We start from the raw sequence: 24,840 nt of genomic DNA, 5'->3' as shown, positions 1-24,840 counted from the left end.
CTGCTTATAATATGACCATTATTTCTCATTTTTAGATATTAAATGCTAACTATTTTGTTTTACGCCACTCCTTCCAGTAACACATTTAAAAATCAGAACTCATTATAGAGGTGAACCTCAAATATACATATGTACTATCATACATGCTATCTCATTTTGGTTCCTAAAATGATAATGAATTTGCAACATTATATTCATTTTAACTTTCCTTAGTAAAGGAGGACAAACATATGAACTAATAAATAACCTAAATTATGTAAAACTTATTTTGTGTTGCAACTATTGGGCAGGTGTACAATCACATGAGGCCATATACCCTCAAGTCAAATAGTGAATTACAACCCAGAAAAATGATTAACTTGTAAGGAATAATATAAGGGGAAAATCTAAAATGTCTTTGTTTATCTAGAAATGACAGTTAAGCATCTTCAAGGTTGTTCTTGCTAACAGCCTCAAAAAAAAAAAAAAAAAAAAAATTCAGTTGCACCACACAGTGGCAGAAAGCAGTGTGAATAAGCATAGAACCAAGACTTAAGTTCTGCTTCTGTCTTTGGCAGTAGCCACTCAAGGACTCTTCAATTTATTTCTCTTCTCAGAGACTTGATTTCTTCTATAATAAAATGAAGTGGCAAAATGCCCAGGCTATTTAAGAAGAGGGATTGCTTGGTTTTTCAGGGGCAGATACAATTCTACTCCTCTTGGAATTCTTCAGTTGGTTGCCCTCATCTCTACACAGGCGGAGCAATGATTAGAAAGCATTTGCTTTGTTACAAATCTCACAAAACTACTTACATAACCGTCTAGTCCCCAGTTGTCATTTTCAAAGTTGCTTACAAAAATATCTACTGGACCCTTAATTTGAAAAGCTTTCAGAAGCAGGTGGGCTTCCTCCTTCTTGTAAACACCTGCAAAAAAGTCCAAGTCAGTTATTTATACATTGTAGGAATTCACAAGAGCTATTCATTCAGACATTAATCCATTTGATTTATAATATGGTATGGAGATGAGAATTTAATAGATAACAGAAAATTTCAACAGCATTTTTTTTTTCATTTTAGCTTAGTACCTTTCTTTTCTTATAATTACCTCTTATGAAATCCCTGTCTATCTCTAATGGCTATAATCCATTTCACTAAATACCACATCTTTATCCCAAAGAAAGAATAAAGTTAAGATTGATTCAATTGTGCTAATAAAAAAGCCTAGCATTTTTATTTATATTTTATTCACTTGTGAGGAATAGGGAAAAAAGGGGCCATAACAATAACCCAAAATGCAACTATTTTTAAAGATAAATTGAGGCACTCACTTATATGAAGTGGTCAGCATGGAAAACAAAGCATGATGGACATAGTTGGGTAGATCATGAGATACTGGGCATGAAGTGATTAACAGTCAACACTCTCAGCCACTCTTGATAGAGATGGAATGGCTGTTTAATGGTATTGCACAGAGATGTTAAGATTTGACACAAATGAGGAACGCGCTTGCTACTACAATCAGTACCCTATACAAAGGAGGTAAAAATAAATAAATAGCAGTAAACAAGTGAAAACTGAACTCCAAATGCCTCAGGTACAGAGAAGACGGATTTAGGCAATTTGTATATTAATAATTTCAGAGAGAATGCAGCAATTCCCACTAAATCACATTAAAGAAGCAAATATCTACTATCCCAGGAATAGTGTCCGCTGGCAGAATACACCAGAGGGACGGGAATCCATTCCTTGAGGTCAACTGGCAGATGGAGTCCCTGAGGGTTTTAATTTAGAATACTGCCCCTTTCCAGCAGCAGCAGCCCTTATAATCTTTGATAACTGACATAAATTCTGAATCTCTGAACCCTAGTACTATGAGCTATAAGTTGAGTTTTAAAAACACAGCTTTTTGAGTTTTTTTTCTTCAGATTAAATAGCATCCAACAGAATATCAGACTCTGAACTGGCATTTCATAACAGCTAGTTTCCCTTCTTCCTCTTCCCTCTTTCATAATCAGAATTCACACAACCAAGAAGTATATGCATTCCTGAGCTGGAACACCTCTTCATCCAAACAGCTTCTCAGGTTGAGATCAGAGATTTCCCAACACTGAATCAAAGAGATAGCTGCATCATAATCGCATAGGAACATTGTGTTTGGAAAAAAAAATAAATTCCCTGGTTCCATAAAGGAAAATATTATTCAATCATTTGGGTGACAGTAAGAAGTTTGGAAATTTATAAAGCTCTTCAGGTTAAGCTGACACATGAGCAGATTTTAAAACTGCTCTCATTCATTTATACATTCACAGGTACAAAGCAAAAAAAGGACGGAAGACCAAAAATTCATATGTATCTATCTTTTACTATCTTAGGCTGCAGGCACTATTCTTAGATGTCTTCATGTCCAAGGAAGTGAGAAAAGGGAATGTGAGGGATGGCAGAGAAACCTGACCTCCCATCAAACCTTCTGAAGATGAATTGTTCGGTTCTCTACCGATTAGGGAGACAGTGGGTGCCATTTTGGGGTCATTGTGTTCACAACCAGGGCTGAGCCTTGTGAACAACCGAGGGAGAATCTCAAGCTTACAGGAGGTAGTCTGAGGAAAAAGACACAGTGCTATAGAAGAGAGTAAACAGAAAAAGAGACACTATAATTAATCATGAAGGTGACCCTGTGCCTCATTGGTTAAGTGTGTGGGTTCAAGATTCTGACTGCTGGGTACAAATCTCTCATCTGCCAATTATTTACCATGTAACCTTAGGAAAGTTATTTAATTTTTCCAGGCCTCTATTTCTTTGGTCAGCTAAAAAATTATATAAGAAGAATTCTTATATTATATGTTTGATGAAAGGATGAAAAAGATATTTGTGAAGTGCTTAAAACAGCATCCGCTGTGTGTGCCACAGAAATCAATTAATAAGAACTGCCATTTTATTAACTGCAACACAAGAATAACAACAACAACAACAACACCTAAAGAGGAGCCAACTTAAATAAAAAATAAGAATATCAAATGAATGGATTTGGGACACATGGATGACTGTTTATAAATCTCAGATCCTTGACTCAATATGCTACATACAGTCTTGTGCAAGTTAATTAACTGTTCTGTACTAGTTTTTTACTCTTTAAAATGAGAAAATAATACCTACCTACCATGGTTATTGGGCGTATCCAATGAGATATTGTACATGCCAAGCCAACCCAATATTATTAAGTACATAAAAAATGTTAGATCCCTTCTTTGTGATAGGATAATGGGTTCTACTTAGGCTTATATAATACATCTAGTAAAATACTTCAGGGCCCACCTGTCAATTTTAGTTCCACTTGGGAGGTTTCTGTGAAGGTCGCATTCACCTTACTACTTGTTGCATTGAACCAGTCAACAGTGAGAGTTGCAGGCTGTTTTTTCCCTAAATATTCATAATATCCCTTCCACACTGAATTGACGAAAAATACATCTGAAGGAACTGTGGGAGGGAAAAACAGAGAATGTTAATGCAAAAAAAATTTAATTTAGATATTTTTAAACATAGAAGGCATAACTGTTCAGTGAGAGATCACAAATAATGACAATGATAAAGCAAGGACAACCTAGTCCCTTCATAACATAATAAAAAATCAAATGAAACACCCGAGGACATTATTGTGGGCAGCAAATACACATTTGTTACTTGGTTACAAAAATACATTAGATGTCAAAGCATACTTGTTTTAACAGACCTGCCAGGATCAGCGGATATGGGAAATTGATACTACTAACGGTGCCAGCTTTTTATTATGTTTAGAAAGAAACAGGTTTAACAGATCCATGAAATCACTAATATCCAAGTCTATTCTTTGAAAGATTTAGAATCTCAAAAGATATGACATATATCATCCTTCAAGAATTCAAGAAGCTTGCATTTCAAAGCTCCACTTTCATTGGATATACATAGGTTATGAAGGCAAAGAGGTGTCTTAATGGTCTTAATATGTGAGAAAAACTTTTATTTCTTGAAGTCTTTATTTTGTAAGTAGAGCAAACCTCTCTCATTTATTTATGGTCTCTTGGTCTGTATTCTAATTTCTTTGTAAAAAAACATTCCAGTATTGACAAAAAGCCTGGCTTTGACAATCTTAAATGTCCCTTTTATACATTTTTTAAATTCAGAAATAAAAGGCATGATTTTTTTTTAAACATAATATTCATCTGGGACAGGAATACTTGGAAAGATTATATAAATATTTTCCCTTGTTTTCACTGCTTATGAAAAAAATAAATTTTTTTCTCATTTCTGCTAATAAATGTATACGAAACCCTGTCATTTTCACAATATTAATATCAAAAAATCATCATATTAGCATGTATAAAAATTATCTTATTAGCATGTATAAATCTCCAACAATGATTCCACTAAGTTTCTCTTTGCTTTATCTCCATATTGTGCCTAAATTTTTAATTAGACAAGAGCAACTAGAATCAGACAAAACAGTTTGGTTGAGTCGTTTGGTAGAAAAAATTAATAAAGATCTCTACATATATAATTTTTATAAATCCACTTATAGTCACAAATAGTAAGGACAAAAGTAGTCTGTGCCTGTGTTCATGCTTCTCTTTTTCAGCCCGATGGATCATTTTTCTGCCTTCTAGAATGTTAAACTTACAAAAGGTAGCCTTGCAACAGAAGGGGAAAGATGAACAGAATGGAAGAGTTTCTTATGGCTTTGAGTAGACACAACTTCCTAATAATAATAATAATAATAATCATGAAATTAAATAAGTTAAAAACTGAGACATCGTTACAGGAATCAACACATTTTCTTATAAGTAACTGACATTAAACACTTCTACCCATTGATCAGCAGAATTACAGAGGCCCTGAGTTATAACCTACAACCTCAAGATGACTCTACTAAAATTAATTTTCTCTAAATAATATCTAGATTGTTTTCCCTAAATAGAATTTATAAACTCTATTGAAGATATTAAAGGATTTGTTTAAGCTATTCACTTAGGTTATTCCTTGCTGGGGTATAGACGTAATGGATCATGACAGAATGGGCAGAGTGTTATAATCAGTTTCTTGGGAATGAATTGTTCGTATTCAAATACAACCATTAATAATGTGTCAGAGATAATCTTTTTGTGTCCTTGTCATTTGACTTGTTGCTGGTATCTTGAAGTGTAATGCAATGCCCAAAGAGTTAGAATATACCAACTTGATAAAGATTACTTAATTAGCACTTCCCTTTAGAAAGAATGAGAAAAAGGATATTGATAATCATCATCAAAAACAGTATTCGGATACTTCAATAGCTTAAATGAAAAATAAACAGAACAAACACCCAACAAAAATAAAAAGATTGTGTTTCCTTCCATTGAAAAAACTGATGCCTGGAAAAGGAATATTGAGTTCTACATTTTGATATTAAGTAATATTTAAATGAAATGGTCCAAAAATTTTTTAAAGAGTATTTTTTATACTTCATGGTACACATTTAGAAGAGTTCCTCTAATCACGTAATTATATTTTGCCTTGCCTAAGAATTAAACGTTAAACAGCATCCTGACTTAACAGCGTGAGACAAACTCTTACATACTTGATTCTAAAATAGAAACTATCAGAGTTAGAGGTTATGCTTAAGAACAGTGTTAAAACATAAGTTAGGAAAACACTAGTAAAGAGATCTTAAATATTTATTAAGGTTTTCTGATTCTGGTTAAAAAAAAAAAAAGCTTTACTCAATAAATCTGAAGGATACATTTCCTTATTTAAATAATACCTAAATCTATTATATAGATATAATATTACAGACGATGTGAAGTAACAAAAATCTTTTTCAGGAAATAGGACTACATCTTTCCTACTTGCTATATAATGCATTTATATTTAGCAAGGTGCCACATACCAAAAAATGCTATTATTAACATTTTAGGAGGCAGAGGATGCCTGAATTATCTAGATACTTGAGTTAAAAATGGGGCTTTGCATTTCAATTGTTCACTGTAACAATTTATGCTGTCAAAATCTATTATTTAACTTGCCTCATTTACTTCAGCTTCCTTATTCGGAGGAAGGAATTGCAACCCTCTTTATAAGGCTCTCCATTATGTCACACTGTATTATCAATATTTTATGTCCATTTCTGTCTACAAAATGCCTAAGGCAACTTTTAATGAAACAGTGACTGACAACGCCAAAGGTTTCTTTTTAAGTAATGTATTGTCATTCCATTAACAAACGAAGGATGTGAAAGAAATAAAAATCTGTATAGGCTAGGGGTTTTAAAAAATTGAAACGTTAACTTTTTCATGGAATAATGGAATCAGAAATTTAAATGTTAAAAATTGCTTCACTGTACACAGTATAGTAGAGAACAAATCACTTTATTTGTTTTAAATCTATAACTGTTCTGGTATACAAACCTGGAGTTTTAGTAACTGTTTCATTAACTTCTCTCACTCCTTTACCTACAAGTAAAAAAACAAATTATCATTTTCAAAAACATTTATTTTTGAATAATGTTGAAAATGTCAAATTGAAGCAATTTTCCCTTCCAATTTTCTAAATGTACAAAATAATGAATCTCTTATACATATACATTTTAAACCCATATATTCACAGCCAAATATCCTTGGTGTATGTGGGAATATTGTGTATGAGGGTGAAAATAAATGTAGATCTAGCATGTAGTATTCCCATCTAGAGTGCTACAACAGAGAGCCTTGTAAATGAGGGTGGTTTATAATAATTTCCTAACATCTGATTAAGGATTATGCTGCCCCAAAATGAAATATATGTAATAACTGAGATTTCATAATCTCTATTAATTTTCCAACCCCCCACTCAAGTCAATGAATTTAAAATTTAATGTTGAAGAGCATCAATTTATTTCCCTTGCAGACTGTTCGATTTGGTCTATCAAGTTAGATTTAACTCATGATCCCTTGGCCTTTATCCTTTTATATCAAACTGTAAATTATTTTAAAAACATATCTTTTTCTAAAGTTTGTATTCTATTCCTGACAGGGAAGGACAAGGGAAACGTAAATGTCTTAAACATTCCTAACTTGAGTACTATAAATAGGCTCCAGGAAACTAAAACTAAAGTCACTGATTTTATTAAACTCCACAATTTTTGTTTCTGCCATTTAGTACTTAAAATATAATACATATTTGGTGGAAACCCTGAAATGTTAGCTGTCATCAAATAGGAGCCAGAGTTATCACTCCCATTTGTAAACACACAAATTTGCCAGTAGTTGTTGTATCATTTCCATGCTATTTACTTTTGTAACTTTTTAAGTAGAACTGTTATTAAGAACACATAAACTCAAATTCCCCCACCAAACAGCTTGAGTGATCTTAAACATAACAACACTTAAGCGAGCTGACTTTATATATGTTCAGGTACATGGTGATATTTGTTCATTTTCATTTTTAAGGAAATATTTTCTTAAGGAAAATATATTGTATATTACTTTTCTTTTAACTCGGAATGACTTTCTTCAACCAAATAGTTTTCTCTTTGGTAAAATGCAAATTAGCAAATAATAAAATCTGTATATCTATTTAGCATATGTTTCCATTGTGCCAAGTACTTACTACACACATATTCACACACACATGAACACACATTAAGTACGGATTTAGGCTAAATGATTAACTTCACTTCCATGATGCTATCCACTTACAGATCTTAAACCTGGAAACTAGCCTGATGGGCAGTTGATAATTTTGTTTTGTTCTTTAGGAATATATTTTTCACTCCTTTATCAGTGACTTACTTTTACAAACAGGTGATTTCCCTGTCCATTTCATGTCTGCTTTGCATGTTCTGTGCTCAGATCCACCCGCAAGGAAAAATCCTGGGTGGCAGGTATACACTAAGGTGTAACCAAAAGTTGGAAGATCTATTGCTCTCACATCCGCATGGGCTGGAGTTTCTGGCTGTCTGCAGGCATGAGCTGAAACGGCATTTTATTCCATTAGAAAACATTGTAGTTTTATCATTATAAAGTTAGTGTATGTGTCTCAAGAAAATTATGAAATTAATTCACAATCTAAAAACTTTGATGGCAGTAACTTTAAATATCACCAACCAGCCACACTGCTGCAACATTCAACATAGAGAGCTTGCTATGTTCCATCTCTCTCTCTCTCTCAACTCCTCTCCTGCTCTCTCTCTCTCTTTATATATACACACACACACACATATATGTATATGTGTATATATATGTACACACACACACACACACACACACACACACACTGTGTCAGTTTGAATGTATTATGTCCCCCAAAACACTATGTTCTTTAATGCAATCTTATGGGGCAGACGTATTAGTGTTGATTAGGTTGGAAACCTTTGAGTGTTTCCATGGCGATGTGACTCAATCAACTGTGGGGAAAGCATTTGATTGAATTATTTCCATGGAGATATAGACCCTGCCCATTCAGGGTGGGTATTGATTTAATCACTGGAATCCTATAAAGGAGCTCACAATCAGAAGAATCTCAGAGCAGCTGAGAGAGACAGCCACTGAAAGCAGACTTTTTGCTGATATTTTGGGGATGCTAGCCCAGTGTTTGCTCCGGAAAAGCTAAGAGAAGACAAAACACCCAAGAGCAACATTTTTAAGAAAGCACAGGAGCTGAGAGAAGAGCTGGAACACAACCTGGATCAGCAGGTGCCAGCCACGTGCCTTCCCAGCTAACAGAGGTTTTCTGGATGCCATTGGCCTTCCTTCCATAAAGGAATACTCGCATTGACACCTAGGTTTGGACACTTTTATGGCCTTACAGTACGGTTACCGTAACTGTGTAATCAAATAAACTTCCTTTATAAAAGCCAATCCATTTCTTGTGTTTTGCATAATGGCAGTATTAGCAAACCAGAACACACATATACATAAATATGTATGTGTGTGTATATATGTATGAATATATGTATAAAATTATGTGTACAGAAATAAACAGATTACTTCTGATTAACTGTTAAATAACTATGTTGAATTTCTACAAAAGACCAGTCTTCTAAACCAAACATGCGAACACTAACACATATTCAGAAATATGCTGTGAGTTTTGTCTGGTGACTAGAAAATTTATTGCTCACTTAAATGATAAAAAATTTTGGATAAGAATTTGAGACTTGCTTAGAAAATCCAATTGAAATATTATGAATTCTTATTTCCTTTAAAAATAAAATTCAGCATAAAGGAGAGTAATAATTACTTGTTATTTCAAATAACTTTCCTTTATGAAGTTAAGATATGTTTCAAGTAATTGAAAATGGATAAAGTACTCAAAAAGTTGTTGAAAATATTCTTCAGTTCTAAAATCATGAATGCAAAAGCTTTAAATGTTGTCAATATTTAGTGCTTTAGCAAACTTTCAACATAATGAAGACTTGTTATTAGCCATCTCCATATATGTGTATGTATATATAAATATACATATATACAAATACACATGTATGTAATATCCGCACATATAACTCAAGTAAAAATTTAGAAAAGAGATGATAATTTAGCATGCTAAGAATAGACACTATATTTCAATAAATTGATGGGAGATTAAATATTGACCTACTAATCATTCATATGTTTCTTCTCATTCTTGTGATAAAATTACAAAATAAAAATTGAGCCTTAAGTAAATATTAGACTGATCACATACACTCCTAAAGTATAGCAAAAATAACATTTCAACATCTCTATTTATACTCTGACATACTACATAACCCAATTTAGCCCCTGTCTAATAATCTGGTATAAGCATAACTATAATAATAATTTCATGAACAAATAAGTCGTCTCTCTACCAACTTTAAATGTAACATTTCTCATTTATCTTTGGTTTGTGGCAGAGGTTCTCAGACTTTCACATGTCTCAGAATCACCTGGAGGGCTTGTTAAACTTACTTCTTCCTATCACCCAACCTCATCCAGGTTTCTGAATTAGTAGGTCTGGGATGGGGCTCGAGAATTTGCATTACTACCAAATTGGCAAGTTATGCTGATGTTGCTGGTTCTAGGAAATCAAACTCTGAGAACCACTGGTTTAGGGAATTAAAAACAAACCAACAGATATAAACCAGTCCCTCATTATTTCCTGTGAAGGTAAAAGTTTGCCATATATATATATATTCAACAATAAATAGATTATTGCTGCCAGTTGTGGAAGACGATCACACTTACGTATACATTCAGTCTGTATTCCACTCCATGTTAAATTCGCAAGGCAAGTTCGAGTTGTAGAGCCTTGAATATGGTAACCTTTTCTGCACCTGAAGAACACCGTGCTTCCAACCTACAGAGAAAAACCCAATAAACAAACCAACCCAATAAAAACTAATAATGCTTGAAAGCAGATTTCAGGGTAAAATTATCTCAGTAATTTTAACTTTAATACCAAGCTATTGTTCGAAACAACATAACATATTTAAGTTAAAGCATTGTGCACAACATAGATAACTTAATATATAATGTAAGATCTTAGATGTGGTGAATTGTAAGTATTTTTTTTCCCTCCCTGGTTGCTAATTAAAAAAAAAAGAATGTGTGCAATAACTACTATTTTCTTTTCTACTTTTTTCTGCTAGACATATTTTAATCAATTGGTATTAATTAGCAAATTATTTTGTTAACTGTGGGAACCCTGGGCACAGGGCTTTCACCAAGGGCCTTGAAGATTGCACACAGCAGCTTCCATGACCTAGGTCAGTTAAGGTTTGACTTATTCTGCTTGCAATATCAGGTGCTAAATGTAATCTATACTCAAAACTACCGCCTCCATGAGACTCCCTGAGATACTGTTATCTACAAGATAATCTAGAATCCTCCCCTCCTCCCTGTTGATTACAATCACTCCCTCCCATTGCAGGACCCTCCATTCCCCGCCTTATGCTCTCATACCCACTGGAATACCCCCCCAAAGTGCGGACTATTTCCACGTTGTGCTCTGAACACGCTGCCACTCAGAGCAGCTCCTGAATCCATTCAGAGAAGCTCCTGGTTTCAGGGTAATGTGACTTGACTTCCCCACCTGTAAGCCCCATAATAAAAGCTCATGTATGTAAGCCCCATAATAAAAGCTCACGTCTCAGAACGCATCCGGTGCTCTCTTTGGTCCTTCGGCTACAAAAGCCCTCTTGGGCCATGACATTAACATACTTAGGGGACTAGCCAATCTTGCCCTTGATGAGAATCTATCAAATTCAACCTGTACTTCTGATGCTTCAATATAAACTATTTATTGTTATCTGAATGCCTAGGACATCTTCCCAACTAGAATATCACTAGGCTCATTCCCACTTAATTCTCAGAACTTTGCTTGAACTTCACTTCCTCTGAGCATACTTCCCTGATCTCCCAAGAAGAAATCATATGTTTTTTTTTAAACATTGCACCAATATCAAATGTTCATCATGTCACTACTAAAATGTACTGGTATTGCCTGTATATTTATCTGTCTTTCTTATTGAACTGGCAGTGCCTGGAAATAAGGATTCCCAGTGATCAGTGAATATCTTTTTTTAGAGAAGGTGTTACAGATATGTGTTGAGGGCACCTATGTCTGAAATAAGCAAACCAGGAAATGAGGAAACAGAAAAGGGGAAACATCTCACAGAAAGGTGCTCTAGATCTAGAAGACAGCTTTTCACAAATTGCACTTCTACTTGGGATAAAGGTTGTTCATAACACTTCAATTACAAAGCCACTGAAATATACAATGTAAGAGTCCAAAGATTTAAATACATCTCTTGATACTTGCTCTGAGAATTGGAACCTAACATAAAATGTGTGGATTTAATCTTCCAAATACCTGTGAAAATTTCCATTGCAGAAAAACAAGAGAGCTATCAGGAACTAGCCAATTTATATCAGAGCCAGTAAAATGGGACTATTTTAGCTTTCATGAGAGATAGCAGGATATGGTTGAGGAAAAAGGTTTTTACTCTTCAATTGATGGGTTTTCTAACCTGAAAGTAGTATGCAGATTTAACTTTGGCTTTCAAAGTTATATAATCAAAGGGCCACTAAGTCAATTGGTTAAGATGGTTAATCCATTTTATTTCAAGCTTCACTACTTTCCATTTTTAGGTATTCTTTCAATATTAAATGAAGAGTTCATGTACTTTTTATTAAAAAGTTAAATGCACATTCAAAAGTGACATACAGTATGTTAATAAGTCATACTGTTTTAAAAGATCATATGGAGAACAAATTTAGCCTAGGGGCTTAAACACGTTTTCTTCTTCTGTTTGAGTATCTAGAAATTAATATTATTTTCTTATCTTATCAAGTCACCAAATGTGGTCTTTTAAATGTAACTACTCAGTGACAAGTCACCCCACCTGAGAATTGCTATGTCAGTTCAGCAGGCAAAAAAATATAGAATTATATGTTTTTAAATAGAAGTTAATATAGCAATTGTTATTGTATGAACCCAGATATACATAGTCATCCTGTTTTTGACAATTGAAATCCCATGCAAAAATCTTCCTTGAATACGTGTTATTTGGGCAAATAACATGGATAAGAGATTGAAATATAAGAACTTACACATATATTTTAGTATCAATTGCATTTTATATCTACAGAAAAAAAAACAAAAAATAAAAATGTAATACCTCATAACCTCTAGAGCTATTTTGTATTCCAAAATGTGGGGTACCAGGATCTGGGCAGGAGTTATGAGCAGGATCTGAAATTCAGAATTAAGGGGAGGGTGGAAACAGAGGGAGATACAGTTATTATGGGAATTCTAACATTTTACTACAATGTCCTATGAATTTGAGAAAATTTTACTTTGGCAAATGTGAAAGAAGTTTTTCAAGAAACTTAAAAAAATAAATTGCTATTTTTTTCTTCTCTTCAAACATTTTGTTTAGTATCAGTCTTTAGTAATTTATCAGACTTTAAATTACTCTGTATGTTTGTTTCTATATAATAGTGAGCAGTGTCTGATGATAGAAATTCACCAATGTTTTTCACCCTCTGGTTTAATATTTCTGACATACTGTCCAGTTAATAATGTACAACCTTTAATAACTATCTATTATTGTCCTTTGGTTTCTAAGGATTCAGTTAATAGCTATCTCCTTTTATCATCCATTACATTATTCCCAATTTCTTGCATTATTTTTATTCAAGACTTTAAAATGAGAAATATATTTACTGCATCATAACTGAAGCACATGGTAAACCAACATGTAACATTTTGCAAGAATATAAGATATGAGACGAGAGGCATTACAGCTTCATTCATGAATTTGCAACAGTTAGAAGGAAAAAAATAGATAACTTTTAAAAATTTGTTTTCAAGCACAATTAACCTATCAGAAGGAGAAGAAAATATTTTATAATAAAGTTACCATGTAGCAGAGGTAGTTTAAATCAAATGACAGTAAATAGTTCTATAATTAGTAAAACCAGTGCTTTGATGAAATTATTTCTCATTTTATCTTAGTTTTAAGGAGATATCTTTCAATTTCTTTGATTTACTACAAATATGCAGACCAGCACCGAATCTCCTGCTCAGTAAAGCCGTGTGAACAGAATAAGGCTGCAATAAATCTCAAGTCTGCAGGGGTGAGGTATGGGGAAAGAGCACTGAATGAAGAACAGGGTTCAGTTTCCGTACCGCTCTCTTTAGACAAATATAATTTCAGTCTGAACACTTTCTATGATGCAGAGATTTCATCTAAAAATGAAGGGTGTAGGCCATATATAAAATGTCTTCTGACTTACAAATTTCATTCTTAAATGCTAAGATCAACAGGACGTTAGCGGCCAATGTAGCTCTCTTTACCACTGCTAACAGAACAGTTCGTTTAGTGAGGAGAGCTACCGAATGAGAGACAGGTATTTAGGGGAAGGCAGTAAAGAAACAGGCTAGGCTGTTTCTCTGATGATGGCCCTTTCAAAGAACAGTGGTAATAACATCTTCATCAAAGGTATCTTTCCCCTAAATAATGCAATTGCCATTTGAGATAGATGTTGGAGAAATTTAGGTAAGCGAACAAAGTCTGGTACTATTTTAGGAGATTTCTAGTCTTTAAGCTTGGTTTGCACTATTTAATAGACTCTTCAAACCAATTTAACTGATGAGTAATTACACTAATATCAAGAATATTACCTTCCACAGAAACTTATGTACAAGGACATTATCTGTATAAACTCAAATGATCAGATTTTGAAAGGAAATATCCTTATCACAGAATAGCTTCTGAGTCTAGTGTTAAAATTATTACCAATACAGGTGGGTTGTATGCCACTCCACATGCCGTTGGCTTGGCAGGTTCTTCTTGAAGACCCCACTAATATAAATGGAGATTTGCACTGGAAGAAGACTTCAGATTTATAGGTGAAACTTTTCCCATTAAGTCGCCCCTCAGCCGGAGTGCCAGGATCGCCACAGAACACAGCTGTTGAAAGTTAAAGAGGGACAAAGAGGTAAAGTCTTCTACAAAGACTTTGTAGAAAAAAAGCCAATATTTAACTATGCTATTGGTATGTTTTCCTGAATCAGGTTAGCATACTAAACTAGTTTAACTAGTATCTATTAAACCTTTAAGTTTAAATATTAAGCAAATATGAAATTAAAAGGAAAAATATCTGCTGTGGGCAGCAAAGTCTCAAGTTGAGTTTTTATATACTCTAATTCAGCTACAAGTTATATGTCACTATTTTCCTCACATTATAAATGTATGGTATGCAAGTTAGTTCTATAGCAGATTTATGATTAGTAGAACATGCTTTACTATAGAACTTACGCAGACACTGAGGAACCTCCCCTTTCCACACGCCATGACCTTCACAGGAGAGGATGGCTGAGTGAGAAAGCTGGTAGCCGTCAGCACAACTGTAACTTATACTAGAGCCCCAGTGGAAATCTGTTCCCTCCACTTTTCCATATTGCACTTGAGGAGGTTGACTGCACATGACAGCTATTTCCAAAACAAACAAACAAACAAACAAGGTTAAACCTGGTAGAGCTTCTACCAAAACTGTAATGTTCAAATTGCTCATATTTTTATTTAACTTGAATTACAAATGACATCTACATAGTAGTTTTTTTTCCTAAGAAAAGAATTGAGGAAGACAGTAAATCAAAATAATAAAATTTTTCAATATTTTTAATTAACTTAGATCAAGTACATAAAACCAAAGTAAAATCAAAACGTATCACACTGTAAAAAAACTGGATTGAGCATGACATTCTCAATAGAAACAAGGGCAAGTAAGGGAGAACTATCCTTATTTAATATATGTCTATATATAAAACCAATCAAAAAACTTGATCATATGACATGAATATATTATTTTAACCTTTTGAAATGATATCTGTAATATATAATCAGTACGAATTTCTTCTTCCATATTTTTGGTTGTTTAAAGATAGCATATAATTTTCAAAAGACACAGTCTTTCATCCATTTGCTTAAAAATTATGAAAACAAATACTTAAATGGTTAAAGAAGATTCTGTAAAACATCACTTACGAGTGTTACAACAAACTTAGAGCCTGGTATTTACTTTATATGTGGGACCATAAGTAATAGAGAAAGAACCCACTGGGTGGTCGTTCTCTCTCTATAATTCCCACTCTAGCAATTATACTAAGACATGTGACCAGTAACAACATTATCATTAATGACAACAACAAAACAACACTACGTAAAAATTTTCTTTCCTAAAGATTCAATGAAGTTCTAAGAGTTTCCTGAATTTTTGACATTGAAGGATGTTTGTAAAACCAATTTAATAGCACAAGGCAGTAGGAGAGAGATGTTCACAGATAGTTTCTTAAGTGTGCTTTTTCAAGAGAGAAAGGCACATAAGCACATGCAGACTCACACATACACACCCGGCACGTGAAAAAGCACCTTTCTCTTGCCAGTCATCCTTCCAGCCATCTAATTCATTTATTCAATACATATTTCTTGAGAATTTGATGTGATGATCTGAGGCAAGTGTGCTCTATGCAGAGGGAATGGCAAGTGTAAAGGCCCCAAGACAGGAACAGTTTTTAAGGACTTTGTTTTCCAGTGTGATGAAGGGGGAGATTGATAGATTAGTCCTTGGAGAAAGAGAGAGGTCTGATCTGGTAGGACCATGCTAGCCATGGACTTTATTATTAATGCAATGGATATTAAAAAAGGAAATAAAGATATAATTAAGCATATATAAAGGTCCACTTTTCCAGACCATTTTATTGACAATTGTCATCAACGTAACCGTTTCACTAAAATACCCCCAACACACCTTTATGAGCTTCAATATACATTTATTTAATGCTCGTTCTCTAACAAGCATTGCATTAAGAGCTGCAGATATAAAGATAAATAGAATGCAATGAGAACTTTAGAGTCTAGTTGGCAAGAAAATGAGGATGCACCAAGACCATATGCATGACAGAGGGGAAAGCAAATAACATTTTAGAGCATCTAGGTATTATTTAATTCTCACAGAAACTTGGTCTATGCAAAAATCTGTCTTTGAGTCCATTGAAAATGACATCTCCGTTAACGCTTCCCAGTGTTCTAGTGCTCAACTATCAGAGAATTTTATTTGTTCCTACATATAATAAAAGGAAGATGGACAACTTTCAAGCCCCAACTCTCTTCCTTCCCATTTTGTTCCACTGGGCAAGCCAGTGAGTAAGCCTGTGTGTTCTCTCTTGGAGATGGAAGAAGTCCAGACCATGAAAATCCCTAGCTCTATTACAAACCCTCACACAGCCCCCCTCCCTCACCACTGTAAGTACCCAATCCATTGTCTCCGGTTCACTCATGCCACCAAGCCTGGCTTGAGTATTCCTCCACTCTCCCTGGAAAGTCCCATCATGTCAGTAATAACCCTTTTCATGCCTTCTTGGTTTGTGTGTGTGGTCTTATCAATGTCAGCATTCAAACCACCACAAAACACTGTCTACCATTATTCCATGTTTATCTTGTCTCTCCAATTTAACTGTAAATTATATGCACCATCCTCTATAATTATATTCACCTACAATTACATTCACCATCAGCTCTGCCTTCAGACTTAACAAATCAGTGATAAAATGTTTACCAAGAGACATCAAAACATTGGGATTAAAAGCACAGACTCTAGAAGGCATTATGCCTGGGTTTGAATCCTGACTCCTGCATTACCAGCTGTGTGAATCTGAGCCATTTGCTAAACCTCTCTGTGTGTCAGTTTCCCCATGTGCAGAATTGAGATAAAAGTATTATGAAAATTAAGTGACTTGATATGTGTAAATACATTTATAAAAATTCCTAGCACATAGAAAGGCTATATAAATGCTTGTAAAGTGTAATAAAAATAATTCAATAAAGAACGTCTATACATATCAGTAAGACTAAAAGAGTAATAGCACAGACCTTTGCAGACAGGTTTGCTCTGGTTCCATGTACTGTCTTTAGTACAACGAATAGTGGATGAAGTGACAGGTTCCATCAGATAGCCGGGATTACACTGATAGCTAACAGTCTTATTGAAGGTGAAGTCAGTTCCAAACTGGATGCCATCTGCTAGTGTACCTGGATCACCACAACTTATAACTGAGTGGGTAACAAAAAAAAAAAAAAAAAAAAAAAATCAGGGAAACATGAAGTTATCATGAAATGAATTAATCATGGTTTCTGTCCAAGGTTTTCTCTGTGAGCTGCCATCCAGAGTGATTAAGCAGTGAAATATTAAAGCAATCCTATCGTTTGTTTGATAATTTCACTGATCTGCTGTCAGGAGGCTACATGTGGCATCCCTTATTTCTATTCTATTGGCAGTAGGTTGTGCTAATGCCAGCTAGAATTCCTTGTCAATTGTCCTTACTTAGGCATGGTGTGCAATCACTCCATGGCTGGTCAAGGACAGAAATGTAGACTCAAATATCTTTTTTATTTCTCTATAAACTAAGTGGTCAACATAGAGAGAAAGCCTGGGCCATTTTGGCTTCAGTTTCACAATATCCAGCCCAATTGGACATTTTAAGTAGCTTCAAGCATAGAAATATGAAAAAGGAGAAAAATCTAAAGTATGTAATAAATATAGTCATATCAAACATACATTTTTTTCCCTCTAGGAATTAAAAAACATAAAAAAATAATTAAAAACAAATTTATGTTTCTCAACCAAATAGATTTCATTGTAATGCCCTGCATCTACCATGACAGTTACTAACTTGTGCAGTCAGGAGCTGTACCCGTCCAGGTTCCATTGGCTGTGCAGTGCCGAGTCATTAGCCCTGAGGTCTTATAGCCTTCCCAGCAGGCATAGATGACAGAGCTGGAGAAGAGGATCCCATCACTGCTGATGATCATGCCATTGGTAGGGGTCCCAGGGTTGCCACAGGACACAGCTGTTAGGGAAACAAAAACCATGACACACAAAGTGAGTGGCCATTCCTAAAATGACAAATACAGACCAAATGCTATCAGTGTAATAGACCACAAGTGTATTAAAAAATCAGAGGATGTATTACTACGGAAGATCTTTACCATGTGTTTTCCTATATGGGTTGTGCTGGTATTTTATCAATTAGTTGCAGATGTGAAAGGTGTATTTTCTTATTATCCTTTCTAAAGTGCGTGATTTCAAAACAAATTAAAAGATGAGGTAAACATCAAAAATACAAAGACCTGCTACTTACACTTAGAAATACTTAGATAAATTTTTATGATTTTTAAAAGATCTATATAATGTTAGCAACTCAGAAATATCTTCTTCATGCCATGCTTTGAAAAAAAATCTGGGTAAATAGGATCATATTTTAAATCTCCAGAAGAATTCATTTTGGAAAATAAAAAATGCCTTAAGAACATGAATGACTGTACTTAAGAAACCTTTTGTAAAATGGTCTTAATATCACCAAGTATAATGGCAGCTGTGTTAGTTGCTTTGGTGTGACTGCATTTTATATTTCTCTCCAGATAATCATGCTTCCATGTACATATACATGGCCGCAGTGAATGATGAGCAGTGCAACCTGTCTACACTCAGTGTATCTCCCTTGCATGCACCTTAGTCAGCAAACAAAAGAAAGTTCAGTTGATGCTGGATTCATAAAAAGATGATGATTTCAATCTATAGCATTCTATTTTTTTGCTTTTTTTTTTTAGTGGAGTTTATTTTCTATAACATGTTATTTTTCCTCCATAGCCCTCTCACAATAAGGTACAATAGGCAGAAGTATAATGAACGTGACCTTTGGTTAGATTTGAACAACTAGACTGTATCATGAGACCATTTCTAAGAATGACCAGAATATTTGAAAATACTCTTTAGTTGCTTTGCTTTCAAATCTAGCCTTGAGACCAATGATATAGTAGTCTTAAAAATATGGAAGAAAATATTGCAACATTTACACAGCATGTTAAAAAATCACTGTATTGAAAAGCCAGAGAATTGCCTTTCATATTACATTCAAAAATGTGCTTACTCTTGGGAGGGACTAGAACTTGTTTGGGAAATATAGAGCATACATGTTGATGCTTCTATACCTGTGCCCATGGCAGACATAATTAATCAATCACAGTCCTCTTCAATGATGAAATCTGGGTATGAATTCCAGTGCTTTCTAACACAGACTTAGCAGTTTCTTAGTCAACATTTGAGATGAGCTATATTTACCACCCCAGAAGTAAATGATATCTATGGTTCTATAAGCTCAAACATTCTACGATGACTATGACAAAAATTAAAATTTTTTATTTTAAATGACCAAGGTGTTAGACTATTCAAGACAATTATTCATGCAATCAACATTTATTAATCATCTAGTGTGCAACAGATATATAACGGAAATCCTCCCATAGAATCAAATTGTATTTGATTCAATTCTTAACAAAACAGAAAAGGATACCCATGTTATTATATATTATTCTAATTATATTTTCTTTAAAATCTATGTAGCAATTATTGAAAGTCACTTAGGATGGCCCAATGCTAAAATTAAATAACTTAGGGAAATATTCAGATTAATTTATAGAGAAATTTATTAGTAGTAAATGAATCTCCATTATAATAATGACACCCTAATATTGGAAAAGCCCCCTCAAATATTATATTGTTTAAAATAATATTCATGGTAAACATTAAAGGGACCCACTTTTCCTGGTTCAACTATGAAAATGATTATAAGACAGTGTTAGTACATCAGTTTTATATCAATGCTGTAATGTTATACGATATACAAGGACTAACACTAAAAAAAACCCACAAGATTCAATTTAGAGTCACTAGGCAGGAAAAATGATTTCTTAAAAGGTTAGAAGATAAAATATCACCATATTTTGTGCTTCTTATCTTTTCTTTTTCAAATAAATCTTTTCCCTTATGTACACTTGGTCAATGTGACTCCTTTTGGGAAAGAAGAATTTTCTTTATTTTAATTTATAATAAATAGAATTATACTTACACTAAATACACACTATTGTTTGCAAATATCAATACTTTTCACTTAGCAAGCTGTAGTAGACAGCTTTTTGGTTTTAGAGTTAAATAGACATGGGTTTGTATCTTTGTTCATACAAGCTAAATAAGCTTGAGTAAACAATTCAGATTCTCTAAATTTCGTGGCCTTAAATGTAAAATGGGGATAAAAGCAGTACTTAGCTCCAGTTGTTGCAAGATTAGACAACAATGTTGTGAAAAAGTATGTGAAAAGCACCTAGTAAAATATCTAGTATATTAGTTGTAGTTAAGAGATAAATGACAGATGATGCTATTGCTACTTTCATCATCATCATCATCACATATCTCTCACCTAAGTAAATTTCAAGGGAAAGAGGCAAAGTAGTTACCTAATGCATTTAAGACCAGATGATGTAATTATATTTTAGCAACTTCAAGAGCTATATCTATTTGAAAAGTTAATGAGCCTATGATTTAAAGATACTTGCTAACCAAAGCAAACACAAATGGACAGAACTATATTAGATACAGAAATTCTTTGGGGTTTAAGAATTTTTAAAAGATTTTTCTTTTGTGACTCATTAGCCCCTCTTTTTACAATTAATTGAAATTTCCTGTCAGGATCCAATACTTTTAACAGATCCAGAAGAGTTCAGTTTTGCCACGTGGGAAATGATGTTGGTTAGGAGACTGAGCATATGAAGTATGGCTAACTTTTTGAACTGCAAAAGTCACTGGTATCCATTTTATCTGTAGAGAATAGCATGTGTCCCCAAAGAGTTGTACCTATGATAACAAGTGAGGAAAAAAAAAACTCCAGAAATCTACAGATGCTCCAAAAAGAGGTTTCAAATTTTCACATGTGTATGTGTATGTGTGTATGTGAGTTTAATCATTTGTATCCTACACATCATTTGTTGTTTTAATTTATAGTATATATGCTAACATATGCTAAACATTGTAGTATATGTTTATAACAAATACTGTAGTTTTGTTTACTAGATTTCTCATGATTTCTGCATTTAAACAATGCAGTTTTGGAGGTAGTCAGTTTTGTGGGCATGGAATATCTGAGAAATATTTTCTGTATAGTAACATTTTAGCAACTTATCTTCTTTCTATACAGTTTTAAGGTCCAAGTGTTTAAGGATTTTATAGGAAACTCTTTAGTTTTCTAGTTTAGAAAAAGTAAATGTTATTAAAATACTTTGTATAATATAAGTTAGGTACATTACTGAGTGAAATCCAATTAAGCTCCCTTATTCAAATAAATGAGTTCATTTATGCTTTGTTGAAATAGAATGCCTGGTGTTACATTACAGCCACAAAAGAATGAGATTTCTATGGAAAAACATTACTCATTCTCAACTGTTTTAATTCTTTCCACCTTTTTAATTTGCAAAACCAAGGTGTTTGAGGTAAACTTAATATAGAATGTACTGTCCCAAGTGAATGATCATCCTTTATAGAATATTTAGCATTTCTGTTCTCTGGGAATGTGATAAAGTTTCCACTCATCTCACAGGAAGTTCAGGTTTTGAGGCTGAGAATTAAGTTCAATATTGCATTTAGCCTTCTTGAAAACAAAGGTTTACCCTGCTTTTAATAAGCACCAGATTACTGCTAGAAAGTGTGAATAAGTCTTCAGTCACTAACTTGTCCATATCCATTCTCCATTGTAACTATTGAGGAAATACTTTAAATATAAAATAAAAAAGTAGAGGTGTTTCAGCCCTACCCCTCCCTCTTTTTATCCAAAGGGAAAATAAGAACTAGAAGTGAGATTTAGTTTCACAGAATCAGGTCTAGAGCCTAAATCTTCCAACTCTTTGTTGGGGATTCATCATATTCCCCACAAAAAACATATACAAGCCCTATTCCCCAGTCCTGTGGGTGTGAACCCATTTTTTTTGTAAAGAAAACCACAGATGATGTTATTGGTTAAGGTATGGCTATACTGAAAGAGGAAAGGCCTTAATCCAATATGGCCAAAGACCTTATAAGCAAAGAAAATTGGACATGGCAGTGTAAGCTAAAAGTGGGAAAAGCCAGAGAGAGATCTCCATGTGATAGCGGCAGAGATGCAAGCCAAGATACCCCAAGGATTGAAGGCAAGGTACCATCTTAAAGTATTAAGGCTCTCAAAGAAAGCATGGCCTATCAAGAAATCAATGTTGGACTTCTGTCCTCCAAATCTGGCAGACAATAAATTCATGTCCTTTAGGCTAGCTCATTGTGTGGCATTTGTCACAGCAGCTAAGTTTTCTAAGGTCTTCAGAAAACTGAGTCATTCTCAAACCATAGTGCTTTTCAAAAGGTCCTGAATGACAAATGCTATAGATATATTTTTGAATTTTAATGGTAGTTTATGAGAAAACGAAGTTGAAATTTTACTATGAATTTATTTTACCTTACTAGTAAAGGTTTTTGTAAATTTGCACTTTGAAAAAATTGAAGTTACATAAAATTTGCAAAAATAGTGTAAGAAATTCTTCTATATTCTTTCATGAAATTCATCAATTATTTGTATATTTGTCCCAGTTTTTTCCTCTATCTCTCTCTACCTAAATATGTATGTATTTTTTTCTAAAATATTTGAGAGTAAGCTGCAGACACACTGCCTCTTTATAAATACTTCAGTGTATATTTCCTAAGAACAAAGATATTTTCTTGCATAACCATAATATTATTATTCTTAAACAACCAGGAAATTTAACTTTGATAAAAATACTGTTATCTAATGCACATTCATATTCTGTTTACTTAAGCTTTTGAACATAATTTTGATGGTTGCTTTAAAGTCCTTTTGTGTTATTTTTAATATCTGGGTCATCTCAGGTTGCAATTCTATTGGGCTCTTTTCCTTTTAACTACGGATATATTGTCCTGAATTTTGCATATGTGGTAACTTTCTGTTGTAAACTGAAGACACTGTGAGTGACATGTTGTTTGTAGTAGTAGCATGTTCCCCTTATTTTAGGGAGTGATACATGTTTCTAATGCATGCGTTTTCTGAGGTTTCAACCGAATGTCCCAGGTGCTCAGTTAGAACTTTCCTCTCAGACCTGGCTGGACAGCCAGTGTTTCTGAGCACTGCACAACCTTAGTATCACCGCTTAGCTCTCAGCTCTGCAGCAGGTATGTGTGCTTGCGCAGCCCAACCCTTGGCCAAATCACCCAGTAAATATCCATAGGGGTTCCAGGGCGTTCCCATTCTGTACAGCTCTCTCTCTCTTCAGATTCCTTCTTCTGCAAATTCCACTTCAGCCACTAGAACACCAGTTTCTACTTCATCAGCTCAAAAAGATTCCATCTTCCTGCTTCACTTAATTTATTGACTTTTTCATAAGGACCATAGCAACATGCGGTCTGTTCTTTAATAACTAAAGGTAATTGCTTTCTACATTTTGTTCAGTTATATAGTTGTTCTCAGTAAGAGGGTTAGTCTAGTAACACTTAATCTGTCATCACTACAAGTGGAAGTTCTTCATATTTATTATTTATAATGTTCAAACATAGTGAGATCAATACTTCACAAGTATTGTATGGGTGGCAAATGTTAGATGGGGTGTGAATTCAGATTATTAATATAGACATGTACAATTTCAAGGTACTATATATAATAGAATAAAAAACACTGATTTTGGTGAGAAAGAGTTGCTATCAGGCAAAAATCTTTACAAGAGAAGAGGGAAGTGAAAATAAGTATGAGTAAAAAGTATCTACTAATTTATATTCATATCCTTCATTCAATTGAAAATAGTATCATCCTGCAATTTACAGCTTCCAGTTGACATTTACCACTACTATTCAGTTATATTTGCCCTAATTCAATTTCTTTAGGCCCTAGTCTTAAGATTTTCACTAATGGTCAAAAAGCAATTCAGAGGAAAGGATTCTCTTAGACCGTATCATATGTGTGGTCATCTTATTTATAAACAAAATTTTATATTACATTTATTGCATATACAATTAGCTATTGTATACATATTCAGTTGTCTGTCTATATGCGCATATAAAATTATAGTTACAAATTGAGATACCATAGTATAGAAAGAAAAATTAATATTAAGGAAAATTGAGTTATATTTCTGTTTCTGATCGTGTATGACCTTTTGCAAGTTGGTCAGGTTAAACAGAAAGTGTTTCATCCATACAAAAATATATACTTAATGAATATTCAGAACCTTTTTAGATTCAATAGACTAATCATCGAGAAGTCTGGATACAAAAAATTTGCAAAATTCAAAGTCTTATCTACCTGAACTCTAAATAAGTCATTTTTGAACTCTAAATGATATATTACTGTTTCTCACCTCACTTTTGCTCAAGGCAGTGTGTAAATACATGGGACAGTTGCCATTAGTTGCCCATAAACTGCCCATGAGATCTTTACTGTTATTACTGATGCATCCCACTGTTTCCTACCTCTTAAATTTTACAAT

General features: G+C 33.8%; 1 protein-coding gene across 3 annotated transcripts in view; it reads right to left on the bottom strand.

Annotated features, from left to right (window-relative positions):
- The window catches only part of CSMD1 (CUB and Sushi multiple domains 1), a 2,222,584-nt gene that overhangs the window by 11,086 nt on the left and 2,186,658 nt on the right, over nt 1-24,840 (bottom strand). The window contains exons 58-67 of one of the 3 annotated variants that reach the window (XM_037812751.1): nt 18,165-18,341; nt 17,365-17,544; nt 14,752-14,925; nt 14,230-14,403; nt 12,607-12,680; nt 10,172-10,283; nt 7,757-7,936; nt 6,395-6,439; nt 3,294-3,455; nt 793-905 (exon numbers count right to left, since the gene is read on the bottom strand). In XM_037812751.1, coding sequence (XP_037668679.1) covers nt 793-905; nt 3,294-3,455; nt 6,395-6,439; nt 7,757-7,936; nt 10,172-10,283; nt 12,607-12,680; nt 14,230-14,403; nt 14,752-14,925; nt 17,365-17,544; nt 18,165-18,341 — 1,391 coding nt within the window. The remainder of the gene's footprint in view (nt 1-792; nt 906-3,293; nt 3,456-6,394; nt 6,440-7,756; nt 7,937-10,171; nt 10,284-12,606; nt 12,681-14,229; nt 14,404-14,751; nt 14,926-17,364; nt 17,545-18,164; nt 18,342-24,840) is intronic. The other 2 variants (XM_037812752.1, XM_037812753.1) reach the window with 2 other exon arrangements.

Source organism: Choloepus didactylus, chromosome 20 (assembly GCF_015220235.1).
Source record: "Choloepus didactylus isolate mChoDid1 chromosome 20, mChoDid1.pri, whole genome shotgun sequence".
NCBI lineage: Eukaryota > Metazoa > Chordata > Mammalia > Pilosa > Megalonychidae > Choloepus > Choloepus didactylus.
This window is presented reverse-complemented; position numbering and strand designations above follow the sequence as displayed.